This window comes from Canis lupus, chromosome 20, assembly GCF_003254725.2.
Source record: "Canis lupus dingo isolate Sandy chromosome 20, ASM325472v2, whole genome shotgun sequence".
In the NCBI taxonomy this organism is placed as follows: Eukaryota; Metazoa; Chordata; class Mammalia; order Carnivora; family Canidae; genus Canis; species Canis lupus.
The window spans coordinates 9,650,900-9,678,844 of NC_064262.1; the positions used below are offsets into that span (position 1 = coordinate 9,650,900).

Consider the following 27,945-nt stretch of genomic DNA (forward strand, 5'->3'; position numbering starts at 1 on the left):
CATGCGCAGCCTGGCTTGGGAGCTGGCTCTGCCCACCATGTGCTGTATTGCTTTGGAGCATTGCCTCATTGCTTCCCTGGTGAGAGGAGGAGGTTGACTCTCAAGACTTCAGAGACCCTGCCCATATCTACTCTCCCCCTGGGGGAGGTAACCCTTGTGTTACTGCATTTCTCTGTATCCCCTCCCTCTGCCCCCACAACACTTAGAAGCCTGCCTCTGACAGATGAGCAAGTTAGCACAGTGGTCAGGGGCTCTGACTTGAGAGTCAGAATCCCAGCTCAAAAAAATGGGCACCGTAAAAGTGCCCATCTCACAGGGTTGTATGAGAACACAGGGGACTAGAAACACCCCGTAGGAGCCTGGCACGTAGAAGTTCCTATTCAAGGAGCTCCAAGGACCCCCGGAGATTGGGTCAGAGCAGCAGCTCTGATGGACACTGTGCCTTCCCGAGATGGTTTCCCTCTGTTGTATTCAAATCGGGGAACAATGGGCCCGGGTTCTGGGAGGGGCCGAGGGTGGTCCCTCAGATCCCGGCAGCCCCAGCCCACTGGGAAGTCAGACGCCTCCTTGGCTGGACGTCTGCACCATGGACAGGGATCTGAGTGACGAGGACAGTAAGTACAGCTGGGAGATGTGGGGCGCCCACTTCTGGGGCTAGCACTGACCCAACAAAATCTTCCCTCTGTCTTCCGTGCTGTCCTGGGTTCTGGGTCTGTGTTGCAGAGAGCATCTATCTATCCTTCCTTCCTTCCTTCCTTCCTTCCTTCCTTCCTTCCTTCCTTCCTTCCTTCCTTCCTTCCTTCCTTCCTTCCTTCCTTCCTTCCTTCCCTCCTCGTGGAAAGCCCATTTGCAGCCTGCTGGCTGTTCTTCCAGAGTGTGCCTCTGGGCAGTGGAGGAGGAAGAGGATAACAACCCAGTCGAGAACTTTCCTCCCTGACCATGTCACACCGTCCAAGTCTCATATTCTTCAATCTTCCTTTCTCTGGCTGACAGTTCCCCACCCTGCTCCTGCCCCAGCCACAGGTGAGCCTGAATACCGCACTTGGGCTCAGTTCTGAGATGAGGTTAATTTTAAAAAAGTGTCCTGGAAGGTCTTTACTCATGATCTTCCTCCAGCAAAGAGGTGCTTGTTCATTACTGCTCCAGAAACACAGTCCTGGTGGCCCCGATGCTGTCATTCCTGGAACAGAAATACAATGGAATCTAAGGACTATTTAAAGAGGTGAAGATGGACATGGCATTTTAGGAAGAAATGTGCTATGTTAAAAAAAAAAAGAAATTTCTGATCTTGCATTTGGAAGGGGCAGTGTGGTAGACTATAAGATTGGGGCTTGGGAGGCTAGGGTTCGGGTCCTGGCTCTGCTTTGAATTGGTTATGTCATTTAAACTCTCTGAGTCTCAGTTTCCCCAGATATAAAAGGAGATGGGTCAGGAGTTCCTAATTTGAAGACCATGAAGGTGAAGGCAAAATGTTGTATGAATGTACTTTTTTTGGGGGGCGGGGAGAAGGGAGGTGGTCCTCAGCTTTCATTTGAATCCTGGAGAGACCTGTGACACGAGTTCATTTTCACAGTTCCCGAACTTGGGGACTTTGAAGGTCCTTTGCAGATCCAGCACTATTGTCTTTAATGTAGGTAGCTGAAAGCTTTAGGTTTCAGAGCTGAAGCGGGGTATGAAATACACCCATGCAAATCTCAGCAACACATTTAAAATCTTGTTGGAATCCTTTTTCATATTGAAATGAGAGACTGTACAGAGATATTTTATCATGTATTTGAGATGGACCTAATCTGCTCTCTGACATATTGGGAATTGTGTAGCCATGATCTTATAAGCTTCTACTGATAAGCCAATGTAACTTTTCCTCTTTGAAATACTGCTCCTTAGCAGTCTTTCAGTTTATACTTGGAGTTTCTTAGTAGCAATGGGCTAGGTCAGATCTGGATTCAGATACAAGTTCTGCTTCCTAATTGCTGGGTGACTTTGCTCAAGTCACTTAACCTCTCTGAGCTGCATTTCTCACATTGAAAATATAGATCATATCATCTGGAAGAATTGGTAAAAGACTAATTGGATGTGAAGTGCCTGTAACGTCACTTAGAGTTGAGCAGGGATGGAATAAATGATAGCTCTAGAAAATGATCAGACTATGTCTCCCAGATCTTTAAAAGTAAACTGCCATTAATGAAAAATACTTTCACCTGCAGTGTTTCTGTTTTGGCATCATGCCTTTTGGTAAGCCAGGTGAGAGCAAGGTTAACTCTTTAGTTCCCTTAAACTTCTAAAAACTCTGATTCTGCCAAAGGGTCACCTAAATGCTGGTTTCCAATATAATCAAACCATAGGGTCTTACTGCGAGGTATGGGCTTGTTCAGGAAAGTTTCTAGAAGCAAGTCTTTCATTTCTTTCTTTCTTTTTTTTTTAAAGTCTTTCATTTCTGATGAAATCTGAAACTAGGTCAATATTTGTCCAGGTTTCAGAGAGGGAGCCTGTGGTGGGACTCACGTAATTGAAATGTCCCTCCTTAGGTGAGAGAGGTCGCTGCCCACTTTGTCCCAGGTGAGTTACTTTCCCCAGTCCCCAAAATGCTGTCTCCTCAGTTTTTGAATCTGTAACGTGGGCAGCTTCAGAGGCAGCATATCTTCTTCCAGTGACACACTTTGGGACCAAAAGGAGGCACAGACAGAGACATTCTGGATGTGGCATCCACGTAGAAGTCACCATGAGGGCCTCTTAGCACGGCCATCGTAAGCCACCGGGCTGCCTCTCACAGCATCCCGGCTAGAGGGCACCTCTCGCTATTGGCAGGGGCACTTCCAGTGATAGGCTGGTCCCCTCTCCTTAGCTAAGGCTGTCAGGAATTCTTCTGCATTCCCTTGACATCTCTTTCCCTGGAACTACTACTCTTTGGTCTTGGTTCTACACCCCGATCCCCCAAGGCTACTCAGTACAGGTCTGTTCCCTGTTTAAAATAAGAAACCTTCCGAGTTTTTTCTTTTCTAGCATGACCAGGTCCTGTTTTTTCAATAGTCCCAGATATAATGTGGTTTCAATCACTCTTGTCCGGGAGGGAGATGTCTTAGCCCAGAAATGAAGCAGAAAAATCCCCTCCCTTATTCTAAGAACCATATCCCTTGTATACAACTTATTTTATTATAGACTGACCCCCCTCCCAGAAATGATGTGCAAGAGCCTCTTCAAGTAAGGTGGGCCCCCACCCTCCAACCGTAATTTAAGGACAGGGCTGCTGTGATTCTGGACAATATGACCCAGGTGGCAACTCCTTACTCCTGAGCACTGATAGCTGGGGAGGGGGAGCAGTGATCGGAAGCCACACCACTGTCACCATCAGTGACCCATTGCTGAGGGATGGGGCTCATCCCTTGGTACCCAGGCCAGCTCTGCTCCCTTAAGACTTATTCATCAGTTTTCCTCCCATCCCAGCTTTGAATTAGAGACCAGAGATTGGATGAAGCTCTCAGGATAACTTGGTAGGAAAGATGCTGGACTTCATGGCAGGGGCTCAGCTTCTAAGAGACTTGGCGACTGACTGTGGGGCTTTAGTGCATCACGGACCCCCTGGGATGGGGGCACGGCCACCAGAAGCACAGGCCCTCCCTGTCAGTTTGGCCCTGACCTCTTGGGGCAACTCTTAGCAGAAAGATAGAGTGTCCCTTTCTGTTTTCCCAATAGCTCGTCTCAGGGACTATATTCCCTGAGCCCTGTTGTCGGGAAAAAAGACCAGGGCCCTAAAATATACAGTGATGTCCCCCCCAGATGACACAGTAGGCTAGCTCTTTGGTGCTGCGCTCATGGCTGGGGGCATAAGGATGAATGCGCTGACCTACCTCCTGGGTGTTCAAAGCCTAGTGGGGGAGGCCGACCCCAGAAAGACTTTTTACAATAATTCTTAGAAAGCTGTTTGGCAAAAGCAACAGCAGAGAGTGGAACAGAGTCCTGAGGGGAGGCGGGGGCACAGCGGGGCAGGCTTTGTAGGAGATCCAGTCTGGGCTGAGTCCAGCCGAAGGGGGTGAGCGGGTGTGTCATGGGCAGGAACCCCCAGAACAAGCCCTGGATGAAATGACTCGGTGCATGTGCCAGGGTGAACGCACACATCAGTGTCCCGAAGGACAAGGCAGCACTTAGAATTCCCACCCCCACCCTGTGGCCTTGTCTTGGCGTGATGACACTTCCTACAAAGCTAGAGCTCCACACCCTAACTGAAAAATCTGTTGTAACGTTGGCTGGGTTCTCTCTTGGCATGCCGCAGGGGCCTGAAGGACCCCAAGGAGAACTTCTCCCCGGCCCCCTCCCCATGCCCCTTGATGCTGGTCTCACTCCCATGGCGGGCGCCATGTTTGCTCTCCCAAATGTGTTCTCACTGGCTCCCACCCCGAAGCTCCCACAGAGGCCTTTCTCTCTCCTCCCCCTTTCTGCTCTGTTCTTTGTCCTCACTCCCTCATGGGCCACAGTGATTGTTTTCTCTTCTCTCACCCTTTCAGGTTCCAGGCAGCATGGGCAGGTCTCTTCCCTACAGCCGGGGAGGAGACTAGAATCTCTTCTTTCTGTCCCGCAGGTAATATGGGGCCTGTGGATACAGGGCCTGCTCCGCTGAGGCCGGAGCTTGGACGTTAGCTGTGGGCTGTGGTGAGCCGCCACCGTGGTTAAGACGTGGGACGGCCTGGTCAGGCTTTCTGGTCTTGCTACGAAGGCTTTTAAATAATGTAGCCAATTATTTGTTTCTTCTTCCCGGCAGAGCGGGACTTTTTTCTTTCTCTTATCTTCACCCGACTCTCCCGTTTTTATTACTTTAAATTATGATAGAATACATGTAATGTGAAATTTGCCATCCTAACCACTTTTAATTGTGCTGTTCGGTGACCTTAGGTACCTTCCCATTATCGTACGACTATTACCACCATCCATCTCCAGAATCCTTTCATCTCTAGCCCCATTAAACAGTTCCCCACTGCCCTCTCCTCCTTGCTCCTGGCCAACACCATTCTATTTTATGTCTGTGTGGATTTGGCCACCTGAGTCTCTCCTGCCCCATCTTCAGTGTAATTCTAACCACAGTGCACTTTGGTGCACTGACTGTGCAGGAGGGGGGAGTTTCCCTTCTGAAGGGGGCTCTCACCCCTCTTGGAGGAGACAAGGTAGGAAACAAACAAAAGCAAGATGGCAGTGGGGAGCCATGTGAGCAGAAAAGGGGCATGGTTTTAGTGCTTTTAAGATAATTAGGACTGGAATCAGAGGCAGAGGATGTGGACTCCTTTTATCCTCTGAAATAAAGGGAATGGCATTCTAAAAAGAGGAAGTTAAAGCGATTATCCATTAATTACACCTTGCTCCACAAGAAAAAAAATTCCTTTCTACACAAAAGAAAAATAGCTGGTGGCTGGTGAGCATCACCGTAGAGACGCTCTGCAAAGCCTTCTCAGCAACCACTCGATGCCCTTCGCGTGGAGCAATAGGGCGTTCGGCTAAGTGGACAGGTCACCGGCTTAGAGTCCGCATCTGAGTTTTAAGTTCTCTTCCTGGCTCTGCCGTGAGTGTGTGAGCCTCGTGCCCCACGTCGCATCTCTCAGTCTCCTCGTTCTTCTGCAAAGCAAGGAAAACGGTGGCTATTGTCAAGCGCAAAAGAGATCAGGCCCGCGCCATCCCCTTGTGAGCCACGGGACACAATGCGTGTCGGAGGGTGGGGTGGCCCAGCTGGCGCTCAGCCCCGACCCCGGGGAAACAGTGATGCGGCTGGGGGGCCCTTCGGGGCGCCCCACGCTGGGCGTCACACAATGACCCGCGACGTCCACGTTCCTGTTGTGCCCGCTGATCGGCCCAGGAAATGACGCATCTGCCTGCAGGTCAGCCTGGAGCCCTTTATTTTTGTACATAACATAATGGTGAGATTAATTTAGTGCTGACGAATTAGGGCTGCCCCGAGAGGTCAGGGCGGCTCCTGGTTGATGGATGGAGCCCTGAGCTTCCCACCTCTTATTCTTCCCCTTTTCCTGCCGCTTTGTTTGGTTTCCAGCTGGGCGTCGCAGCCACAGCATGTGTGTCTGTCTTCTGGCTGTCGGAGTGGGGATGCCCCAGCGGGCCCCAGACGTGGGGGTGGGCGAGGGCCTTGCCCGGGGAGAGGGCTGTGACAGTCTTGCCTTTCTCTCTACACTTGACATTTCCCCTCTGGCTTAAAGGAGCACAAGGGAAGGGGAAGAAGACCCTCCCTCCTCCGGGCCAAGGCCTTGACTGAGCATTTACTTATTGCATGCGAGCCTCGTGGCTAAGAGCCGAGCGCACGCTGTCCTACCCGAGGGGCACTAGTACCATCTGCGTGTGTCACAGCAGCAGGGAGGGCTTGTGTGGGGGGCTCGGTATCATGCGTCCATGACTCAGATGTGTCGGAGCCCAGGTCCCTAACCACCGTGCCTCAGGAATTCTGACTCGGGACACCCTTGGCTACAGTCCAACCCTGACCTTTATCCTTAATTCTGACACCTGGGCTCACAGGAACTGCAATGACATGCCTGGGCCCTGATCCCAGAAAGGTTCAAATTCCAGCCTCCTTCTTTCTGAACCCCTCAAACACACAGGGGACCTATGCACACAGGGGATGTCTAAGGCAGGGAAGGCAAAAGAGGGCTCAAGTCTGCCCCACGGCCCGTTTTTGCAAGGTTGTATTGGAACAGAGCCGTGCTCACTGCGTCGTGCATTAGCTATGGCTGCTCTCGGCCGAGTTGAGTGAGTGAACAGACCATATGACCCACAAGTCCACAGTATTTACTCCCCGGCTGTTCGTAGAAAATGTTTGCTGATTCCTGGCATCTAAAAGAACTTAAAATGCTAATAAGCCTATTAGGAGCAAACGATATTGAGAAGCCAGGTATGAGCGATAATTCCTAGTGAGTTATCATCTTGGGGACTTCAGTACACGTGGGCAGGCACCAGTGTGAAGCCTTGGGATGCTGTCCCCTTGCATCACACCCATATGTATCCCAGATCTCTCCCGTGTGTCTGCGCAGAATCATTTGCTTACAAAGATAAGCTTTCCTGCTAAGGCAGGCACTGTCTGCATCTAGAAACATTCTTTTGTAAGTTTCCTGCAGAGAGAAACTGTAGAGATGCATATGCATTTCTTATAGTCAGAGGACTAAGACATTTCTAATTTAGGGGGAGTGGAAGAATGAGGTTGTTCATTTGTCTTAATGACACCCTGCCTTCCTCTTCTCCCTCCACCGTTCTTAGCTGTGGGTTTCAGCATTCCAGCATTCCTCACCACCTGCGGTCCCACTTCCAGATAGACTCAGCTGCTCCAGCTTAGAACAAGATCTGCTGCTTCTTCTGGCTTCTGTTTCTATTGAACTTGAAAGGACAGGGCAGACACTTTTTATTTTTGTAGAGGGGAAGAGCTGTAGGCTTTAAAGAGCTAAAAAGAAAAAAAAAGAAGAAAAGAAAAAAATAAAGAAGGGATCTAAGGGGTGAGGGGGATCAGCTGGTGACCAGAGTGTGTTTAGTGACTTCATGCGGAGAGAATTACTTTCCACCAGCCATATTTATCAGCTTGCCCTTTAAAGTCAACTTCCTGTAATCAAATTGGCTCCTGCAAGGACAGAGATGAGGAGTTCTTGTCTCCCAGCAGGGGGGCTGTAGGGAATAGGTTTGGGGGTGGCTCAGTGTGCTGGAACTGGAACAAGGAGCCCCTAGCCTGCTGTGACTTCACTGCTGTGCATCCTAGGAATACTGGATAACCTCTTTGAGCCTCAGACTCCTCATGTTAAATGGAGTTAGAAGTCCTGCCTCCTGTATCTCCAGGTGGGAGGGTGGGGAGTAGCAGCAGGTATTGGGAGGTGCTTTATGAGTTGTCTGTTTCTGGGAGCCAGTTCTTTTTTTTTTTATTAAAGATTTTTATTTATATATTCATGAGAGACACACAAAGAGGCAGAGACACAGGCAGAGGGAGAAGCAGGCTCCATGCAGGGAGCCTGGTGCAGGACTCGATCCCATGGGATCATGACCTGAGCTGAAGTCAGACACACTCAACCACTGAGCCACCCAGGTGCCCCCTGGGAGCCAGTTCTTCTTACCTTATGCTTTCCTCCTTGGAGATTCAGGGCTGTGTATCTCTGTCATAGCCTGACAGACCAAGCTGAGGGGTTTTTAAAATTTAAATTTTAAAAATAGAAGTATAATTAACATAGTGTTATATTAGTTGCAGGAGTCTAAGGTGAGGTTTTTAACAGCAGATATACGGTGAATGATTCTTCCATATATCTGAAAAGTACGTGGGAAGAACATGGCTTTTGGAGAACAACGAGCCCTGGTTTGAAGCCAGCTCCGTCACTCACTGGCTGTGTGATCTTGGGTGAGCCACAACCTTTCTGAGCCCATTTCCTCATTAGGAGAATGGGACAATATGCGTCAGTTTGGATCATCCAAGTAGACACCCAGATGGCAGTAGATGTGTCAGAGGTCCCTTGGAAACACATGTGGAGGGAAAAGAGGAGAGGGAGCCGGTGTGGGCAGACCACGCTGCAGGTAGACACCTGTGAGAGGAGGGCGGGAAGGAAGGAGCCTCAGACTGTGGTGTAGCTCCAAGAAAGTCTTGCCCAGGTTTGCGGGGAGTCCCAGAGCAAAGACTGCCCATTGCAGGAAGCTGCATAAAAAAAACCCACTCCACATCCCAGTGCCTTAAAACAACCACCATTTCATTATCATTCATGATTCTGCAGGTCTGGAATTTGGGCAAGACTCAGCTGGGTGATCCTTCTGCTCCCTGTATAACCGATTAGGGTCTGTCTTAGGTTGTTTGCTGCGACAAACCATAGACCGCCTTGCTTAAGCAGCAGACATGTATTTCTCACAATTCTGGAAGCTGGGAATGCCAAGATCAAGGTGCCGGTAGACCCAGGGTCCGGTGAGAGCCTGCTTCTGGCTTGCAGACAGCCACCTTCTCACTGTGTGCTCACAGGGCAGTGAAAGAAAGAGCCCTACTAGTCTTTTTCCCTGCCCGGGCACTAATCCCACCACAGGGGCTGTGTCCTCACCACCTCATCTAAACCTAATCACCTCCCGAGGGCTCCAGCTTGTAATGCCATCCATCAGGGGTCAGGGCTCCAACATATGAATGTCCGGGGGACACCGACATGTGGTCCATAACAGGGTCAATCAGTGGTATTCAGCAGGCAGCTGGCCTGGCGGGCCTGATGGCTTTGCTCGTGGGCCTGGTGGCTTGGCAGGATGGACGGGCGGCTGGAAGTCCGGGCTCTGCTGGGCTTCTGTCCATGGGTCTACATGTAGTCCACGTGGTCTCCCAGGAAGCTAGCCTGATTTCTGACCCGGCAGCTCGGCTCAGGGGGCAGTGCTCCAGGAGGGAAGAAGTAGAAGCTGTGGTCTCTTCATTGCTTCCACTGTGTTCCCTTGCTTGAAGCAGTCGCAAGCCTGCCCAGGGTCAAGGCGAGGAGATACAGATGCATCTCTTGATGAGAGAAGCATCGAAGAAATGTGAGCATCTCTAAATCAGTATGTCTCCTGGGGTCCTGAAATACGGTCATGTTTCTAAAGCACCTGCCATTAGAAACGACCACTACCCACCATTTGCTTTGATGTGGATGGAACTGGAGGGTATGATGCTGAGTGAAGAAAGTCAACCGGAGAAGGTCAATCATTATATGGGTTCACTCATTTGGGGAATATAAAAAATAGTGAAAGGGATTATAGAGGAAAGGAGGGGAACGGAGTGGGAAAAAATAGAGAGGGAGACAAACCATGAGAGACTCCTACCTCTGGGAAATGAACAAGGGGTACTGGAAGGGGAGGTGGGCAGGGGGGTTGGGGTGACAGGGTGACGGGCACTGAGGGGATGAGCCCTGGGTGTTATACTATGTGTTGGCAAATCGAACTGCAATAAAAAAATATACAAAAAGAACTAAATAAAGCACCTGCCATGGTGGCCGGCCCAGAATAGGTGCCCAGCACACAGGAGCTGCCATTCTGAACGCTTCTCTCAGCGTGATTATTCGTGCTGCCACTAGCACACCCCGCCCCATCCCTGCCTGCCCTGCAAATGTGTGTGCCACGGGGGCCAGAGCGAGACTGGCTTAGTTAACCGGTGAGCACAGCTGCCGGCTGTCACGGCGACGCCCGTCCCTCCCAGAGGCTGGGGACTGCCTTCCCTCCGCAGGTGTGGCCGACCTCAGCTTCGAGGCCGACAGTCCTCCGGCGCCGCCCGCTGAGCTCCTGGACAGACTGCCCAGCTATGACTGGCTTCTTCAAGGAGGTGGTAAGTCCGCGAGCGCCTGCCTCTGCAGCCTCTTCCCGGGGCCTGGGCTGGTTGGGGAGACCTCTCTGGAACGGGCCAGGCCGGGACAGCTCGCCCCTCCCCTGGGGGGGTCCTGGGAAACCTCTTGTCACCATCGGGGTGGGGGGAGTGGGACGACTCTGTGTCCACGAACATTCCGTGACCATATCCATGTCCTTTAAGACTGGGATCATGCAGGTGTGAGAACCATTCTTCTCGCATTAGGTGCCTTAGGATGTGGGACTCGTTCCCTTCGTCCCGTCCGGCCGCACATTCAGTCTTTCCTCCCTTCACCGCACGAATGCCTGTGCCTTTGAGCTAGGCCGTTGAGCCCCGGACTCCTCTCTCCTCCAGGTCGGCAGATATTCTTTCCACCTTTGGAGGCTCCCGGGAGACCCCTGGACCAAAGGTGCTGGTCCTCATTCATGGACCTCAGGTGAGCTGCAGCGAGCGCCGTCACAGAGGATCGTATGTGGTGACCCTCGCGTCACCGTTGCCCCCCCTCCCCAGAGCCCCTCCTTGGGGATTTTAGGGTCTACGGATGTCAATCCTGACAGTGCATCGGGATGCCACACCTACTGGACCAGATTCTCCAGGGACGGGGCCCAGGAAGGTGGATTCTACCAAGCTCTTCAGGCTGTTTGGCTACCAGGCTGGGGTTGAGAACCACGGTGTCGACCAGGGGCTGTCCTAATCCAACCCACTGCCCGTTTTTGTAAATCGAGCCATGCTCATTTGTTTATTGACTGTCTGTCGCTGCTTTTGTACCACACGAGCCGAAGTGAGTGATTGAGGCCGAGACTGTATGGCCCATGAAGCCTACAAGATTTACTGTCGAGTCCCTTAGAGAAGCTTGCTGACACCCGGGCCCAGGACTCTGGGCGGAGCTCCGGCTTCCCAGCCGGCTTGGTGTGGAGGGAAGGTGCAGGCCCGCATTCTGGGTCTGGCCTCTTGTCTGGCTGTGTCCTGCCTTCAAGGGGTCTCCTGGCTGCTGCTGCCCCGCTGCTGCCCGCAGCGCCTCCCCTTCTCCTCCCTGGCCACCCATCTTCCGTGCCCGGGGCAGACCCCACTTCCTCCGTGGAGCACTCTTGACCATTCCGGGCCCACACCTCCTGGGGTGCATGCACGCAGGCCCCTCTGTGCGCAGGCAGGGGTGCTGGAGACATCGCTGTGCCTGAGACGGGCCTTTGGAGTGGGGCTGCTGCGGAGAAAGAAGTAAATGAAGATGTGAGGGAGGAGGAAGGAGGAGAGGATTCCTGCTTCCTGGAGGTGTTGGCACGGGGGGACTTCGCTAGGAGGGGACATGGCAGCTGGGCCTGGGCGGAGGGTTTTCTAGGAGGAGGGGGAGGCATCCAGGGAGACTGCCAAGGAAGGGGCCTTAGCTGCTGCCTTCACAGCCACTGCCGCTGCGGCCCACCGTGCTCTGTGTCGGCACCGCAGTCAGGTAGCTCCTGGCTGGGGTCTTCCGGTGGGCACTGCTCACAGCTCCTGCCCGAGGTCAAGGTCTCCAAGGGCAGGAGCGTGGTCTAGCCTAACTTTGCCTCCTCCTGGCTGTGTGACATCTTCTGCAGACCTCAGTTTTCCCCATCTGTAAAATGGCATAATTCATCTTCAAAATGTGAGTGTGTGTGTGTGTGTGTGTGTGTTTGGGTTCAAGATTCAGCCCTTCCCATGAGCCCCGCGCTTGAGCTCATGCAGTTTTGCTGTCCTCTAGAAGGAGCTACTGTGCTCCCACCGCGGACATGGGTTCACACGGCCCCCCGGGGCCAGAGCTGCCGTCCCCGGGGCAGCCCCGGGAGCTTCATGAGTGTGATGGGCCCGGCCGGGCCCTTCCCTTTCTCCCGGCCTCATCTGCATCCGGAGGTGCTGGCTGGCCCTTTCCAGAGACCCTGCGTCTGTGCTCTGTCCCCAGCAGAGTCCCCACGGTGACAGAGGAAGTGGCTCGTGAAGCCCTCCTCAGCTTTGTGAGCTCCAAATGCTGCTATGGCAGCGCGGCCGCCGGGGACCTCGTCATCCAGGAGCTCAAGCAGCAGACCCTCTGCAGGGTAAGGGGGCCTGGGCCTGGCGGGCCCCTGGGGGCGGCCTCTGTGATGTCAAACGGGTGCAAGGAGTCTTGGGGGGCGGTGTCTATGAATAGTGGTGACGCTGAAAGCCCTTGTTGGTCTGTAGCTGCTGAAAAGCTGGAATGTGCTGGCCATCGTGGGGAGCACGTTACATGTATGTCTTACGAAGTCCTCAGGGGCGACCCCACGTGGTGGATATTACGGTCACCAGTTCAAGGGCAGGAGCTGCAAGTTTAGAGGGGTAAGGTCACTTGCCCCAAACACACAGCTAGAAGTGACAGGGCTGGGACTCTCTTGCTGGTACCAAAGTCCATGTCCTGAAACACATGACTAACCCGCCTCCAGGAGGGGTGGGCCGAGAAAGCTCCATCCACTCCCTTGATCCCCCAAGTGACATCTGTGCCAACGAATCATTTCATCATCCCCCTGGGCCTGCAGCTCCAGGGAAATCCTCTGTCTGGTACTGAGACCACGCAGGTACCTATGTCACCTTTTGCATTGACAGGGCCGAGGGGACAGATTTAAAACTCCTATTTTCTAGTCTCACTGGCCCAGCCACCCTCTGGTGAGAGGTCAGAGTGGGAGGCTGGGGGAGGAGGCTCCTGTGTCGCTGTGTGACCGGGGGCGAGTCCCCTGGCCTCTCTGAGCCTCTGTTTCCTCCAGTGTCAAAGGAGGAGCCAGCTGATGTCCAAGATCCCTCACTGTTTTGGGATTTTTGTGGATGTGATCAAGAAGGAGGCTCTTGACATCAGGTGGAAAAATTCCTGCAAAGAGGATGTTTGGAGAAGCAGATTCCATCGGTCTCCATCTGTCAAAGAGCAATTGCTGCTCCACAGCTTGCTTTGTAGAACACTTCTGGGTAAAAAGAAATGGGGGGCTGAGATCGCCCCAGCTGTGAGCCCGCCAGGAGAGATTTCCTGGGGCTGACTGATCTCCCTGCTTGTCTGGGGGCATCTGGAGCAGAGATCCCTGGTGCAGTCTTGTTTCAGCAGCTGGTGGCGCTGGCAGGGGGCCTTCCAGTTTCCCCTCCGAGCCTCTGCAGGGGGGAAGCGTCCTCTTTCTGTGGCATGCTGTCTTCCTAAAGGGCATGAGTGTGAACATGCTGGTTTGTTTTTTCCTCTGTAGTATCGACTAGAGACTTTTAGCGAATCAAGGATAAGTGAATGGACATTTCAACCCTTTACTAGTAAGTGAATTCAGTTTAACTGGGAGCAAATCTGACAGGGGCTGGTGGAAAATATCAGGACACGTCTTAGCCACTAACCCTGAATGAGGTGCTCTTCTGCGTGCAGCCTCGGTCTCCCCGTTCCCTGTGAAATGAGCGGGTGGGCTTTCATCTCGGGCTTTCCAGTGCTGGTCTCAGCAAATCCTTCCTGTCCGGAAAGCGGTTTGCAGGAGGACCTAAAAAAGTCTAGTGTTTGCCTTTGGCCACAGACTGGTGCCGCCTGGCCACAGACAAAGGCAGTGTGTGTGCCTGGGCATCTGCCTGCCTTGGAGGCCGCCCCCAGTGTCTCCCAGAGTCCCTAGGACCCTGTTCGCCGTGCCATCCCACCTGCTGCTGAACCCCACTGGAGGCTGAGGGTTCCCTCTGGGAAGCCCTAAGCCCTTCCTCTTCTGCTGACATCTCTGGTTCATCCTTCAAGACTCAGCAGCTGTGCCACCTCTTTTTTTTTTTTTTTAAGATTTATTTATCCATGAGAGACACTGAGAGAGGGGCAGAGACATAGGCAGAGGGAGAAGCAGGCTTCCTGCAGGAAGCCAGATGGGGGACTCGATCCCAGAATCCTGGGATCAGGACCTGAGCCCAAGGCAGATGCTCAGCCACTGAGCCACCCAGGTGCCCCCTGTGTCACCTCTTTTATGAAGCCCTTCAGGATTTCTTTACCTGCTGACCCCATCCTCAATAGAAGGAGTCAGTCTTCTGGGCTTTCCGAGCATTCATGCAGCTCTTATCCAAAGTACTCCACATATCCCATGACGTTGTATCGTGGTTGTAGCTGTGCCGCACCTCCTTGAACGGAGGAGTGGGGACAAGGAAGGGGAAGGAGGTGGGGATGGTCACAGTTGTGATGGTGGTTCTTGTTATTGATCTGTCTCACGGGCCAGCCCTGTGCTAAGCATTTCTATGCCTTCTATTTAATTTTCACTACCATCCTATCTGGTAGGCAGGTGCCATCTATTTTCTCATTTTGGAGGTGAGAGAGTTTAAGGTCGGAGAGGTAAAATAACTTGTCTGGAGTCACGCAGCTAGGAAGAGGAAGAGTCAGGAGTCAGACTAGGTCTGCTCAGTTCCAACACCTGGGTGCTTAACCATGGACTCCGAGGGGCGCCTTGTCTACCCGTCCCTTGGCCCAGCATCTTGCCTAGTGCCTGGCATCAAGTGAAGGCTCTATACTATTTGGTAGATAAATGAAAGCTTGTCCTTGCAGCTGTTCACTGGCCTTACAATGATCCCTTTCTGTGTCAGACCAGTCAGTGGATGGGCCACAAAGAGGGACCTCCCCCAGACTTTGGGACATCAGGGTCCAGGTCCCCCCGATGTTTCATGAAGACACGAGGAAGTTCCAAGTCCCTCACTCGTCAGTGGTCAAGGTAACATGATTGTTGGCGTCTTTGCCCTTCTCTCTGAGCCGGTTTCCCAGACACTACATATTTCCTCAAACCTTTTCTTTTTAGAAAGGAAAGCCAGAATGCAGACCGCTGGTTCATGCTGTGGCTATCCATAAGGCGAATTCTAAGGAACCCCAGAGCATGGAATATAGACCCATACAAAATTCCATGCAAATTAGGGAGTAGTCACATAGCGAAGGGATGATTCCATTTACCAAACTGTCACCAGCTTTAAACAGTAAGTGTTCACATTCCTGAGACCATCTGAGTGTTTTAGATTTATTTTTGTTTTTTATTTTTGCCTGACAGTAAACAGCTGAAGTGCTGAATGAAATGGATATAAAGCAAATCTCAAACATTATTTGGATTTTCAGTAAAGGGACAGAGTTTGACTTCTATCCCGTCTTATGGAAGTATAATCCCGACACGAAGTGAGGCTGGTCTAGTGTATCACAAAACCTCAGATGAGGAACTCCCTATTATGTTCTCATCTTCACTGTAGAACTTGATCAAGTATGTAACTTTCCCCTATGAGTTTTCATAGCATCATGTGATGACGAGAACTTTGAGAGGTCAAGAGAGGGTTCTATTCTTTTCTCAGGAGTGGAAAAGCTGTTTTGATTCAGGGATTAGATTGCAATAGCCCATTCTTTGCCTTTCACAGAAATGCTGTGCATTTTTTGTGATTTCTATTCCCAAAGACCTCTTAGCTGCCCAATGGGCCGAGGACACCAGCCTTTGTGGTTTAGCCTGGGAGCATGAGTTAGGACGTGGAGCTTGGAGAACAGACTGGGCTGGGGCCCTCAGGAAATGGTAACATGATCTCCTTGGCTTGGCATTCAAGGCCCTTTGGAATCCTAGTCAAGTGAGAATGGCCATCATCCCATGCTGGGCCTGAACGGCTGTACCTATGTTTGGATTGGTGACGCCATGGGGTGGGTGTGGGGCTGCTGACATCAGGAGGCCTTGGTGCTTGGGAGACTGGAGCCAAGGAGGGCTTCTCACTTTCAGGAATGTCACAAATGCCATGGGCGTGGGCGCTACAAGTGCAGCGGCTGCCATGGGGCCGGCATGGTGAGTCCTGTGTGGCTGCTGGTGAATTAATGATTGTGTAGGAGGAGGGGCCCTGTGGGGATGGAGGGCTGGGCTGGGGGCCTGGGGCTCCCCCACTAACAGTGTGACCTGAGGCGAGTCATCCTCCCTTTCTGGGCCTCCATTTGCTCACCTGTAAAACGGGCAAGTTGGATCGGCTGTTTGCTACTGGCCTTTGTTCCCTTGGATGGTTTATGGTTCATGATTTTAATTCTTCTCTCTTTTTCTCATTTGTCTGCAAACACTCCCTGAGACTGAGCACTCGCTCAGTGCTGGGCCCTATAAGAGGACTCAGAGCTGAGGGCCTTCCCAGCAGGGACCCTCTGTCCTGGGGAAGACCGACAAGTGACCAGCACATGTAGTAAGCGGTGATGAGCCTGAGGTGAAGTTCAGGGGGCTTCGGGGGGCAGAATGGATGGGGACCTTGTGTTAGAGCCCTATGGCTACCAGGGGGCTTAAAACGATCGATATTTCTTCTCTCACATTCTGGAGGCTGGAAGGCTAAAATCAAGAGGTCAGCAGGGTTGGTTCTCTTGGGAGACCTCGAGCCACATTCCTAGTGCCTGGCAGCCGCTCCTGACCCTCGGCTCCCCACTCCGTCCTCTGCCTCTCTTGTCCTGGGCCTTCTCCCGACGTGTGTCCCAGGTCTCCTCAGGCCTTCTGCTGAGGGCACCAGGCTCCGGATCTAGGGCTCACCCTCGTCCAGCATGACCTCATCTTAACTAATGACATCTGCCAGGACGAATTCCAAACAAGGGCAATTCTGAGGTTCTGGTGGGTGTAAATGTCGTGGTTGGGGGTGGAGGGAGCCGGTCTTCAACCTAGTACAGGTCCCTACGTGCACAGCCAAGCTCTGGCGCCATCAGGCTTCTCTTCAGAAAACTTCAAGGCTGCTGATGCTCCCGGGAGTGAGACCATGCTCCTCAGGTGTCCTCAGCTCTCTCCTTTCGCTCTGATCTTTTGGACACATGTTGACCAGTTGCCACCCTAAGCCATGCCCTCCCCATCCTTCTCTCTGCCCACCTTCCATCTGCTGCGTGCATTCCTTGCCTACTCACATGCCACCTATGGGGCCCACCTATGGCTCGTCCCGCCCCCTCTGTCTCCTGTACCCTCACTCCTGCCACATGCCTCCTCTCGGCCTTCCTGGAGCCCCTCCCTGCGGTCTTTATACTTTCTCCCTCCACCCCTGCTCCTCTTCCTCCTCTCCCTCCTCCCTCAGGCTTTCCCTGCAATGTCTCCAGAGTCCACTCTTGGAAAGCCTGGAGGCCTTTCCAAGACAGAACTCCCCATCCCCAACTCAGCCAGCCTGCCCCCCTTCTGAGTCTGTCTGGCCGTGGCTGTTTGGTCAGGGTGCACTCTCAGGGGTCATGGGGAATCAGAGAGGAGCAGGGGAAGATGGTGTCTCAGGAGAAACACAGATGTGAGGATGTAGCATCTTTGAAGGCTACAGCTGGAGGGGCCCAGAGATGTACAACGTCCACCTTTCCCATCTTACAGATGAAGGAACTGAGGCCCAGGGAGAGGAAGTGGCTTGTTCAGGGTCACCAGGTTGGGATTTGAACCGAGTCTCCAGATGCCCTTTGCCCCTCTTCCCTGGGAGGCCGGCAGGGCTGAGGCTGTGCTGTGTCCACAGGTGAGATGCTCCTCCTGCAGCGGAGCCAAGCGCAAAGCCAAGCAGTCCCGGAGGTGTCAGATGTGCTCAGGGTCTGGCAGGCGGAGGTAGGAGTGGGTCTCCCTAGCGCTGAGCTGACGAGCTCTCACTTCTGGGCCTTCTTGCTTTTCATTGTCTGCTCCTCTGGAGGGAAGTCAGGTGCCCTGTCTTGTCGCTCTTATGCCCCAGGGTGCTGTGCCTGGTAGGTGCTCAGTAAATATTTGTGGAGTGGGTGAGCTTTCCTCCAGGCTTGCTATTTCGAGACGAGACTAGACCTCGTCCAGCAGTCTAGGGGCCAGATGTAAGGAATGAGGCACTGCTGAGAGGAAGGGAAGGGGTGCTTTAAGGAGGAGAGACTGCACATGTGGTGGGAAATAACCACAGAAAACCACCCAAAGGTGAGACCTGTAAAGCTCTGAGGATCAGGACCGAGGCAAACCCTTATTTATAACTCATTGTGGAGCCTGAGTGGAGACATCAAGGAAGGTTGGTTGATTGACTAAACAATCAACAAAGTTCCATCTCTCTTCACAGGGCTTTGCAAATAGTGGGTTATTGCATTTTGTAAATCGTGTCCTTAATGTATTTATTTATAAATCGTTAGAGGGAAACAGGAAACCATGAGGAGTGAGACTATTCAAAGTTGTGTTGGTTGATGATACCTTTGATTCATTTTGACCCAGGCCATCCTTCTAAGAAGCCAGAGAGCAAAGCTTTGGCAGACCTACCACCTGTGGTTGGTAAAGAAGGTCTTTGATTTGGAGAGAAGCTTAGCTTTTTTTTTTGTTTACAAGTCAAAGAATCCTATTTCAAATGAGCTTAACAAAAAATTCTGCCCTTGGAACAGAAAAGTCCAGGATTATATTTCTGGGATGGCTTCAGGTACAGCTGGATCCAGGTGCTTAAACAAAGTCACCAGGACTCTGTCTCCATCGCTCATCCTGCTTTTCTTTGTGTTGGCTTCATTCTTAGGCATGCTGTCTCTTGTGGTGACAGAGGGGACAACCAATAACTCCAAGCTTCATTACCTCAGTAGATGAGGATGTCCCTTTCCTGATAGTTTCTAACAAAGTTCTAGGGCAGATCTCATTGCACTCACCCGGGTGCACTCATGTTTGCTCATCTTTGCGTCAGCCACTGTGGCCAGACAGATGGAATAAGCTGATTGGCCAAACCCAGGTCCCAGGCCGGTCACAGAAGGGGTGGTCACAGAGCCCACAATCTGTGTGGTCAGGGTGGGAAAAGGGTGGTCTTTGAAGGGACCAGGGGCATTGCCACCAGAAGCAGGAGGTCGAGATGGTGGGCAGGTGGAAGCAACTGATGCTGACCTCAGTCCACCTCTATGAGGGAGGATTTGGGGTGAGCCCTCGAGAAGCCACCAGGACGCCGCAGCTGTTTGAGTGGTGCTGACCACGTGCCCCCCTCAGGTGCAGCACATGCTCAGGGAGGGGAAACAAGACCTGCGCCACCTGCAAGGGGGAGAAGAAACTGCTGCACTTCATCCAGCTGGTCATCATGTGGTATGTGGCAGCGTCTCAGCACTGTGGCCTGATGAGGGTCCCCGGGGGACATGGCCTGGACTGGTTTCTGCGGAGAACTCCAGGTGGTTGGGGTTTTCCTGGTCCAGGGACTCGTGCCAGGAGAAGAGGGCTTCAGGCACCTTGGGAAGAGGAGAGGTCCCTGGGAAAGGGGGTCGGGTGGCTGGATGCTGGCGTGCTTTACAACAGACAGACCTGGGTTCAAATTCTGACATCGCCACTTTCTAGTGCAGCAGCCACTCGAGGCCTGGGCCGTCTCTTCTGGAACAGAGTCCCTGTGTCGTAAATGCCCCCATCAGGGAAGGCTCCCGTGCGTGATGGGTTTGTCCTGTGAGCACCGTGCTAAGCGCCTCGCAGCTGAGGACAAAATGAGGCTCTAGAACAGAACTGTCAGGACTCTAGCGGTTTGCCATTTTACAGATGAGGGTGCTAAAGAGCTTTCCCGAGGCCCCAGCAGTAGTAATGCAAGCCCTCCAGCCCGGCACTGATTCCAAACCTCTGTTCTTAACCCAACGTGCCATGTGCCCTGCTCCTCTTGCTCGTCACCTCCAGGAAGAACAGCCTGTTTGAGTTTGTGTCTGAGCACCGCCTGAATTGCCCTGGGGAGCTCCTTGCTAAAGCCAAAGGAGAAAGCCTCTTTAAGGATGAAAACACCATGGTAAGGGGGGCTTTGAACCATCACGAAGGAAGCTGGGTTCCTCCTCCCCTCCTCCTCCCGCCTCCTGGAGGGCTGCATCCTCATGGGAAGACCGGCTGGGTGGGAACAGAGGGGCTGAGCAGGGGAGAGCCTGCTGGGACCCCGCAGGGCCAGTTCTCTGCTCACCCCCTTCCTTCCTCCCTCCACACCCTGACACAAAGCTTGAGACCCTCCTCTCCTAGCAGGCGCTATTCTGGGGATAGTGCCCTGGGGATACCGTAAAACAAAACCCTCGCCCAGGTCGATCTCATAGTCTGGTGAAGGGAGAAGGTAATCACGTCTTGCCCTCGTGTCAGAGAGTGGTTAGGGTCACCGAAAACATGCCAGCAGGGTAAAGAGACAGGAGTGGGTGGGGTGGGGTTTTGGGGGGGTGCTGGGAGGTGACCCTGGGCAAAGACTGGAACAGTGTATAGTGGGGGTGTGGACAGTGTGGACTCTGGAGCCAAGGTGTCCAGCAGAGGGAGCAGCACAAGGCAGTGGGACAGGAGGGATGTGGGTTGTGCAGAGTAAGGAGCTAAGCCATGAGAGGTGCCAGCGGCCAGATGGGGGCGGCGGGGGGGGGGGGGGGGGTCCTGCAGGGCAGAGGTTGGCAAACTCTGGCCCTTGGCCTGCTTTTATAAATAAAGTGTTATTGAAACACAGCCATGCCTGTTTGTTGACATATGTCTGTGACTGCTTTCCTGCTGCAAGGGCAGAGTCAAGTAGTTGAGACAGAGACCCGATGGCCTACGAAGCCTGAAATAGTTACTATGTGGCCTTATACAGAAGAGATTTGCCAACCTCTGCTGTAGGCCTTGGCAGGAAACTTGGCTTTTATGGGACATCTGAGAGGGCTTGTTTTCTCTGAGAGGGCAGGTGCTCAGCCTCCTTTTCTCTCTCTCTGTCTCTCTGTCTCTCTCTCTCTCTCTTTTTTACAGTAAGTAGCCTTTTCAGATTGGCTTTTTTCCCCTCACTTTATAGCATGTATATTTAAAAATCGAGGCATAATTGACATACACCGTATTAGTTTCAGGTGTACAACACAGTGATTCGATATTTGTATGTGTTGTGAAATGATCCCCACAATGTCTAGTTAACATCTCTCACCACATACTTACGGTTTTTAGTTTCTCTGATGAGGACTTTTAGGATCTGGTCCCTTAGCAGCTTTCAAATATGCAACACAGTATTGTTAAGTATAGTCACCAAGATGTACGGCACATCCCCGGGACTGACCGACTTTCTTTCTTTCTTTCTTTCTTTCTTTCTTTCTTTCTTTCTTTCTTTCTTTCTTTCTTTCTTTCTTTCTTTCTTTCTTTCTTTCTTTCTTTCTCTTTCTTTCTTTCTTTCTTTCTTTCTTCTTTCTTTCTTTCTTTCTTTCTTCTTTCTTTCTTTCTTTCTTTCTTTCTTTCTTTCTTTCTTTCTTTCTTTCTTTCTTTCTTTCTTTCTTTTTTTTCTGACCGACTTTATAACTAAGTTTGTACCTTTCCACCACCTTCTCCCCTCCGACCACCAATCTGTCTTTGTATCCGTGAGTTTGTTTTTTAGATTCAGCATAGAGATCCTACAGTATTCGTCTTTCTCTGACTGATTTATGTCCTTTAGCACAATGGCCTCAGTGTCCATCCATGTTGTCACAAAGGACAGGGTTTCCTTCTTTTTTATGGTGGAATAGTAATTCTCAGACTCCTTCCTTTGCCCCAAATCAGTGTGGCTTCCTAAAGGCCCAGCTCAGGCATCGGCCCCTCAGGAAGCACCCCTGCCCGCCCCAAGCCTGAGTCAGACGGCAGCAGGGGGGTGCAGGTAGAGGAGTCATCTCTACCCACAGCCCCCCTTTCTTGGTTGGAATCAAAGTCCCCTGGAGGTTAAACACTGAGTGGCCTCAGGCCCTTTCCTACCTGGGCTCGTGTTCCTGCCCCCTGTGAATCAGAGCTGCAAGGCTTCAGGTGCTGACACCTTGGGTCAGGGCAGCGAGGCGACTGCATCTCTCCGGCAGGTGTACCCCATTGTGGATTTCCCGCTGCGGGAGATCTCTCTGGCTTCCCAGAGGGGCATTGCGGAGCACAGCGCTGCCCTGGCCTCCCGGGCCCGAGTCCTGCAGCAGGTGAGTGGGGTGGGGGCTGGGGCCCGTTGGGAGACTTCTGGGGCCGGCCCTCTGGTCCCATGAAGGAGGGCATGGGCTGTTCCCTCTGCTGGGGGGCCCCTTCCAGAGGAGGGAGGGAGGCGTCGGCTAGGGGAAGGGTGGCGGAAAGGAGCCCCGGTTTAGGAAGCGGAGGGAGTACCTGACACTGACCAGAGCCATGTGGCCGGAGGGCAGAGAGCAGAGCAGTGTGGGGCCTCAGGGGCAGGTGGGACCCCTGGACATAGAGAGCAGGATTCTTATCCTGAGCAACTGGAAGCTATCGTAGGGTTTCAGGCAGGACCGTGGCTCAGCATGAGTTTGACTCTAACCCCGTGGGTTAGCATCTTCAGAGAGGGGGAAGAAAAGTGCAAGCCTCGGGGTGGTAGGCAAGTCTGGAGCCCCAAGTCCTGCCCCTGGGAGCACTTTGCAAATCCCAGGCGTCTCCAGGCTGGGATGGCTTCCAGGGCAGGGTTGCTCCGGTGCTGTGTTGGGAGGCCCACGAGGTGGCGGTGTTGCTTTGCGGCTTTGAGTGGTCACGGCTGCAGGTGTCTGGGGGGACCCGGGACGGGGGAGAGGGGTTGGCCAGGGAATGGCCAGCGCCCGGGCTCCCTGAGTCTTATAGCCTGGGCTTATATCCTGGTTCTCCTGTGTCTCAATGTGGTCGTAGCCCAGCTACTTCTTCCCTGAAGTCCGATTTCTCATGAGTGAAAAGGAGACGCTGGCACCACCTCAGGGTTTGCTAGAGATGCAATAATTTGCTTTGGAACCTGGTGTTCAAAATGCCCCTTTTCCTTCTGGTCCCTTTGCAACGAGTACTTCCCCTTCTCTCTCTGCACATCTCCCCTGTTTGCAGGCTAGAAAAAGATACATTTAATTAAAAAGTAATGATGCCCCTCTTGGAGCTGTAGTGGGCCTCAGAAATCATGGGTGGGAGAGCCTCCCTATCCAGAGGGGTGGGCCACCACTCATCTTCTGCATCGGCACAGGGGCAGAGATTTCAGATCTTCTAAAAAACCGGATTTTTATATGAAACCTTCTAATTTTTCCATATTGAGAACAAACGTTTAAAAATGCTAGGAATGGGATCCCTGGGTGGTGCAGCGGTTTAGCGCCTGCCTTTGGCCCAGGGCGCGATCCTGGAGACCTGGGATCGAGTCCCACGTCGGGCTCCCGGTGCGTGGAGCCTGCTTCTCCCTCCTCCTGTGTCTCTGCCTCTCTCTCTCTCACTGTGTGCCTATCATAAATTAAAAAAAAAGCTAGCTGAAAAAAAAATGCTAGGAATACTGTATGTGCTGATGGGTTGGCTCTGGCCTGTGGGCTATTGTCGGCTACCCCTGCCTAGCCCAAACCCATGAGTCTCCCAGTAAATCAGAGGAAGCTCAGAGAGTGGAAGTAATTCACTTAAAGTGACACAGCTTCTTGGTGGAAGAGCCCAGGAGCAGAACCCACTTCCCTAGTGCCAAGCCTAAGGTGATTACTCACTGCATTCAAGATACGTAACTCCTTCAAAGCCAGTGCAGGTTTATTGGGATATGTCAGCTGACAGGGATTTAGGGCCAGAAACTGCAGGGACAGCTCATTTACCAGGGTAGCACCTGCTTGCCAGCTCTGGCGCATGACTCATGGCCCCAAGCCACGCTCTTGCCCTCTAAGGGCCTCAATGTCCTCATCTTTAAAATGAGCTGGATTGGACATTGCCTTAGATTGGGGTCTGCAGAAGCAGCTTCAAGATGAGAGCTTGTGTGCAGGACATTTATCAAGAAAGGGCTCCCAGGAGAAAAAGCCTGTAAAGGAGTAGGGGAGCCAGAGCTGGAGGGGCAGGGGTCACACAAGGGCACAGTGTGGCAAGGGATCAGTGACTGCCCCATCCCGTCGGAGCTCTGAGCGCCGGTTACACCTCAGCAACCGTGTGCCTGCAGATGAGGGAGCTGGCCTTTTGTTGTTTGGCACCATCCAATCATCGGGCACAACTTCCAAGGCACTTTGTGCTCCTGTGTGCGAGGGTCTGTATCCAAGGACAGGACCCCGAGGAAGAGCAATGGGCTGTGAGTAGCAGAGAAGCAGCAGATTTGTGGGAACACGGGGGAGACGAGAACATTGTCCATGGAAGCCCCCAGAGCATCGTCCCTGGGGGACTTTGGTCTTGCCTCACTAGTATTAATGGTGTGGGTCACACGAAGAGCCCCCAGTATTGAGGTACGTCACTGGGAAGGGGAAGAAGATAAGGGCCCAAGTTCAGCAGCTCGCAGACACTCGCGGTTATTCTGAGCCTCTTTGACTTCGAAGACTGACAAGTTGAGTCCTTTTTGGGTCCTTGATGTGGGAGCTGGGAAAACTGAGGCCTGCAGAGGGGGAGTGAGCTGCCCGAGATCACGCCGTGTCGGTGGCAGGCCCGGATGTCCCCAGGCTTCCCCCTGGGGAGTACATCCCCTATAGCGCAGTCCTGACTTGGGCAACACAGGCCCCTGGGAACCAGTCCCGGAGGCGGGAAGGGTAAACCCGGGGCAGGTGGACATCTCAGAGCAGCGGGAGCGAAGGGCTCTTTGGTGAACCTTTTTGGTCCTGCCTCTGCAGGCAAAGATCACTCTGTTCAGGAGTGAGAAGTCAGCGAGTGGAGTCAGCTGGAGACCTGCCTGTCACGACACGGTGCCCCCGCCATGGCTCTCAGACCTGGAAACTGCTGGTCCTGGTCATGGCCAAGGTGTGCATGCACACAGATCCGTGGCTGATCACAAGGCAGCCACTCGATGGCAGCTGATGTCCCAACCAATCTGTAGCCTCAGACCCGGAGGCCTTTCTAAAAATTAAATTAAATTAAGATTTTTTTTTTTTTTTTTTCCTGGAGGCCTTTTGGATCAGAAGCAAATGGAGGCAGGAAGGCAGTGGTATGGCTATTGCTTCCTGTTTGATCCTGGTAGAAAAGCCTGGAAACGAGAGTGATCCTGACCCGTCTGCCCAGGCGTTTGGAGCAGGGACGTGGGCTCCCACCTTCTCTTGTCTCCTGGTCCCCATTTCATGTCCTCTATAACAAAATGTCGCAGAGGGATCTTCTATCTGTGATTTCCAAAATTATCACTTAGAGACCACTTTCTGGCATACAGGAAGTCTCCGGGTCTTCTCTGGTTATCTCAGCAGCTCTGTGGCATAGAAGCTTTGATCTAGATTTCCTAGAAAAAGCAAGTACGAGATCACTCAGGGAACTTCATGGAAGACTCTGAGTCCCCTCTTCTGGCCACAATGTCGCATTGCCCTTTGGCTGTCCCTCCAGTGGAGTGAGGAACCCCGCTTCTCAAAATCCGCTCCCTGGCCTGTTTCCCCTTCTCCGGCGGCCCCTGGACCGTCACCTACAGAGTGAGGGGACTTGGAACGGTCCCCAAGGAGTGGAACTTCCTGAAATTCCCAAAAAGGACCCAGCCCTGGGCTGTCCACACCACCTCCCTCTGGGTTTGGGAACCCTTAAATGTGAGTCTGGGACAAAGAAGCATCTTGTGCGGAAGAACTTTGGGGCTTTGACGCAGAGCCTGGACCACAGTACATCCCCAAGGAAGCTTAGCTTCAGCGACTAGGAATAACTTTCCTACGTTAGCTGTGTGCAGCTGCCCTTAACCAAGCAGCATCCAAAGCTGATGGAGGTGGGTGTCTTAGTAGTGTCACCTCCATTCCACTCACGGCCCCACAATTTTGGGAGGTAGTAGAGCAAGTGCTCAGAGCAGGGGTGGGGGCATGAGGGGCTTTAGGACCACTCTGCTGGCGGAGTGAGCGCCCAGGCTCTTAGGTACAGGGTGGTGCTGGGAGGGGATTTGAGCATTAAACCCCTGGGGCTTGACCTGGATCATCTTCCAAACCTGAAATTCCATGAGCCTGCAGGCCTCAGTTTCCCTGTTTCTAAAAGAAAGGGAGGATTTGAGAAAGGCCTCTCTTAAAGTAAGGTCAGTGCAAGAGTGTGGTGAGGGAGGGTCCCGAGAAAAAAGCCTGAGGCAGACCACTAGACTTTGGAATTTCTTTAGTGTCAGTGTTTTACCTTAAAATTTCATTCAAATTGTATAATCTACTCCCTAATATCTCCATGGCTGATATTTATTTATTTATTTATTTATTTATTTATTTATTTATTCATTCATTCATTCATTCATTCATTCATTCATTCATTCCATGGCTGTTTTAATATAGAAACGCTTAAAATGACTTTATTTTATTTTATTTTATTTTATTTTTTAAAGATTTTATTTATTTATTCATGAGAGACACAGAGAGAGAGAGAGGCAGAGACACAGGCAGAGGGAGAAGCAGGCTCCATGCAGGGAGCCCGACGCGGGACTTGATCCCGGGACTCCAGGATCACACCCCAGGCTGCAGGCAGCACCAAACCGCTGCACCACTGGGGCTGCCCTAAAATGACTTTATTTTCCACCTTTCCCTGCCCTTCCTCCCCATCTAAAAACTAATGTTTCTGTAAGATGTCCCGTTTGGCTGGTGGCTTTCCATACATCCTGGGACTCCCCCGGGGATGGCTGTACCCTCCCTTTGTGACACATGGAATCAGATGGTGGTGAAAGCTGAGAAGTTAGTCTGGACCAGAGCTTAGCGTGTGTGAAGAAGTGTAATAGGAGAGACACCTAGAAGGGCACATGGGAGCCAAAAGGCCAACTCCAGAGTGTGAACTTCATCCCACAGGTAGTAGGGAGCTACTGGAGGTTCTTGAGCAGGCAAGTGACTTGAATAGAACTCTGAGGTTTTTCTTGCCCAATTGTCTCCCCAGCGCCAGACCATCGAGCTGATCCCCCTCACAGAAGTTCATTACTGGTACCAAGGACAGACTTATGTCTACTACATCTATGGCACTGACCACAGGGTGTATGTGGTGGACTACCCTGAGCGGTACTGCTGTGGCTGCACCATCATCTGACATGGCTCAGCTATCTCCAGAGCCTGCACTCTTGTTCCCCAAGGAGGACAAATGAGGTCCCTGAGTGACTGGCTACACTGGACGATCATATACAAATCCCAGTATGTCCTTCTAGACAGTTCAACGAATCACCTGTCAAGCTTTCCAGAGCTCATCTAGAGGAATCCACATCATGTGTTTAACCTACGAGAATCCAGCTACACACATTTCTTTAGAACAGATAATTTAAGTGGCCCCTGGTCTCCCAAGCTTTCGCCCCGATGGAGCGTGTGGTTTGATTTTGCCTCTCCCTTTAGCTTGTCTCAGTTCTGCTGGGCCAATGCTAGGGTGAGCCTTTTGCCAAGCTGAGCGTTATTCAGATGTTGAAAGATATCCTACAAACCGGCTGCCTCTTAATGTGTCCCGAAGGGTGCTCTAAGGCACCAAGAACAAAGCCTCCCACCCCCCCGCCCCCGCTCTGTGGGTTAGGATTTCAGATACACAGTGGAGATCATTTATGTCGGGCTCTGTGATATCTGGGATCTCACCTGGAAGATGTGAAGGCTGGGTGGGCTCTGGAGCAGGTGGGGGCAGCTGAGGTTATTGGTGGGAGGCTGGTTCACCCTGAGGTCTGGCCGTGGATAGTGGCTGCTGGCTGGGACACCTGCAAGCCACCTCTCCATGCAGCCTGGGCTCCACCCCCTGGGGCGGTTCTGAGGGGCAGTGGCCGTCATGCACAGCCAACTGAAGAAACAGATGTGTTTCCCAGCTGGAGAAGAGCGCTGCTGAGTTGGATGGGCTGAAGGTCTGCGCGCTGGCATCTAACATGTTGCCTCTGCAAGGGGAGGTTCTGGAGAGCGATTCTGGATACACATTGGTTCTTCACGTGCCAACCTTAGAACCTGCACATCAGTGGGACGTGAACTGGGTGTCCTGTGCGCCCAGTCATGTGTTCATGGGAGCTCCCACTTTGTGCAGCGAGGCTGGGTGGGTGCAGGGGGTTCTCTTCTC

At 52.5% G+C, this 27,945-nt stretch overlaps 1 protein-coding gene across 2 annotated transcripts; it reads left to right on the top strand.

Moving 5' to 3' along the window:
- The first annotated feature begins 560 nt into the window (after nucleotides 1-560).
- On the top strand, nucleotides 561-27,452 carry SSUH2 (ssu-2 homolog). 2 transcript variants are annotated; one of them, XM_035703613.2, is made up of 12 exons: nucleotides 561-614; nucleotides 10,178-10,276; nucleotides 10,649-10,730; nucleotides 12,207-12,339; nucleotides 13,483-13,543; nucleotides 14,825-14,949; nucleotides 15,979-16,041; nucleotides 17,696-17,781; nucleotides 19,141-19,233; nucleotides 19,804-19,909; nucleotides 21,924-22,031; nucleotides 26,809-27,452. In XM_035703613.2, exons 1-12 carry the CDS (start codon nucleotides 587-589, stop codon nucleotides 26,953-26,955), a joined length of 1,131 nt encoding a protein of 376 aa, XP_035559506.1. In that variant the 5' UTR covers nucleotides 561-586; the 3' UTR covers nucleotides 26,956-27,452. The 2 variants fall into 2 exon arrangements, with proteins under 2 accessions (XP_035559506.1, XP_025306774.1); XM_025450989.3 differs by having other exon boundaries at nucleotides 12,210-12,339.
- Nucleotides 27,453-27,945: the final 493 nt, after the last annotated feature.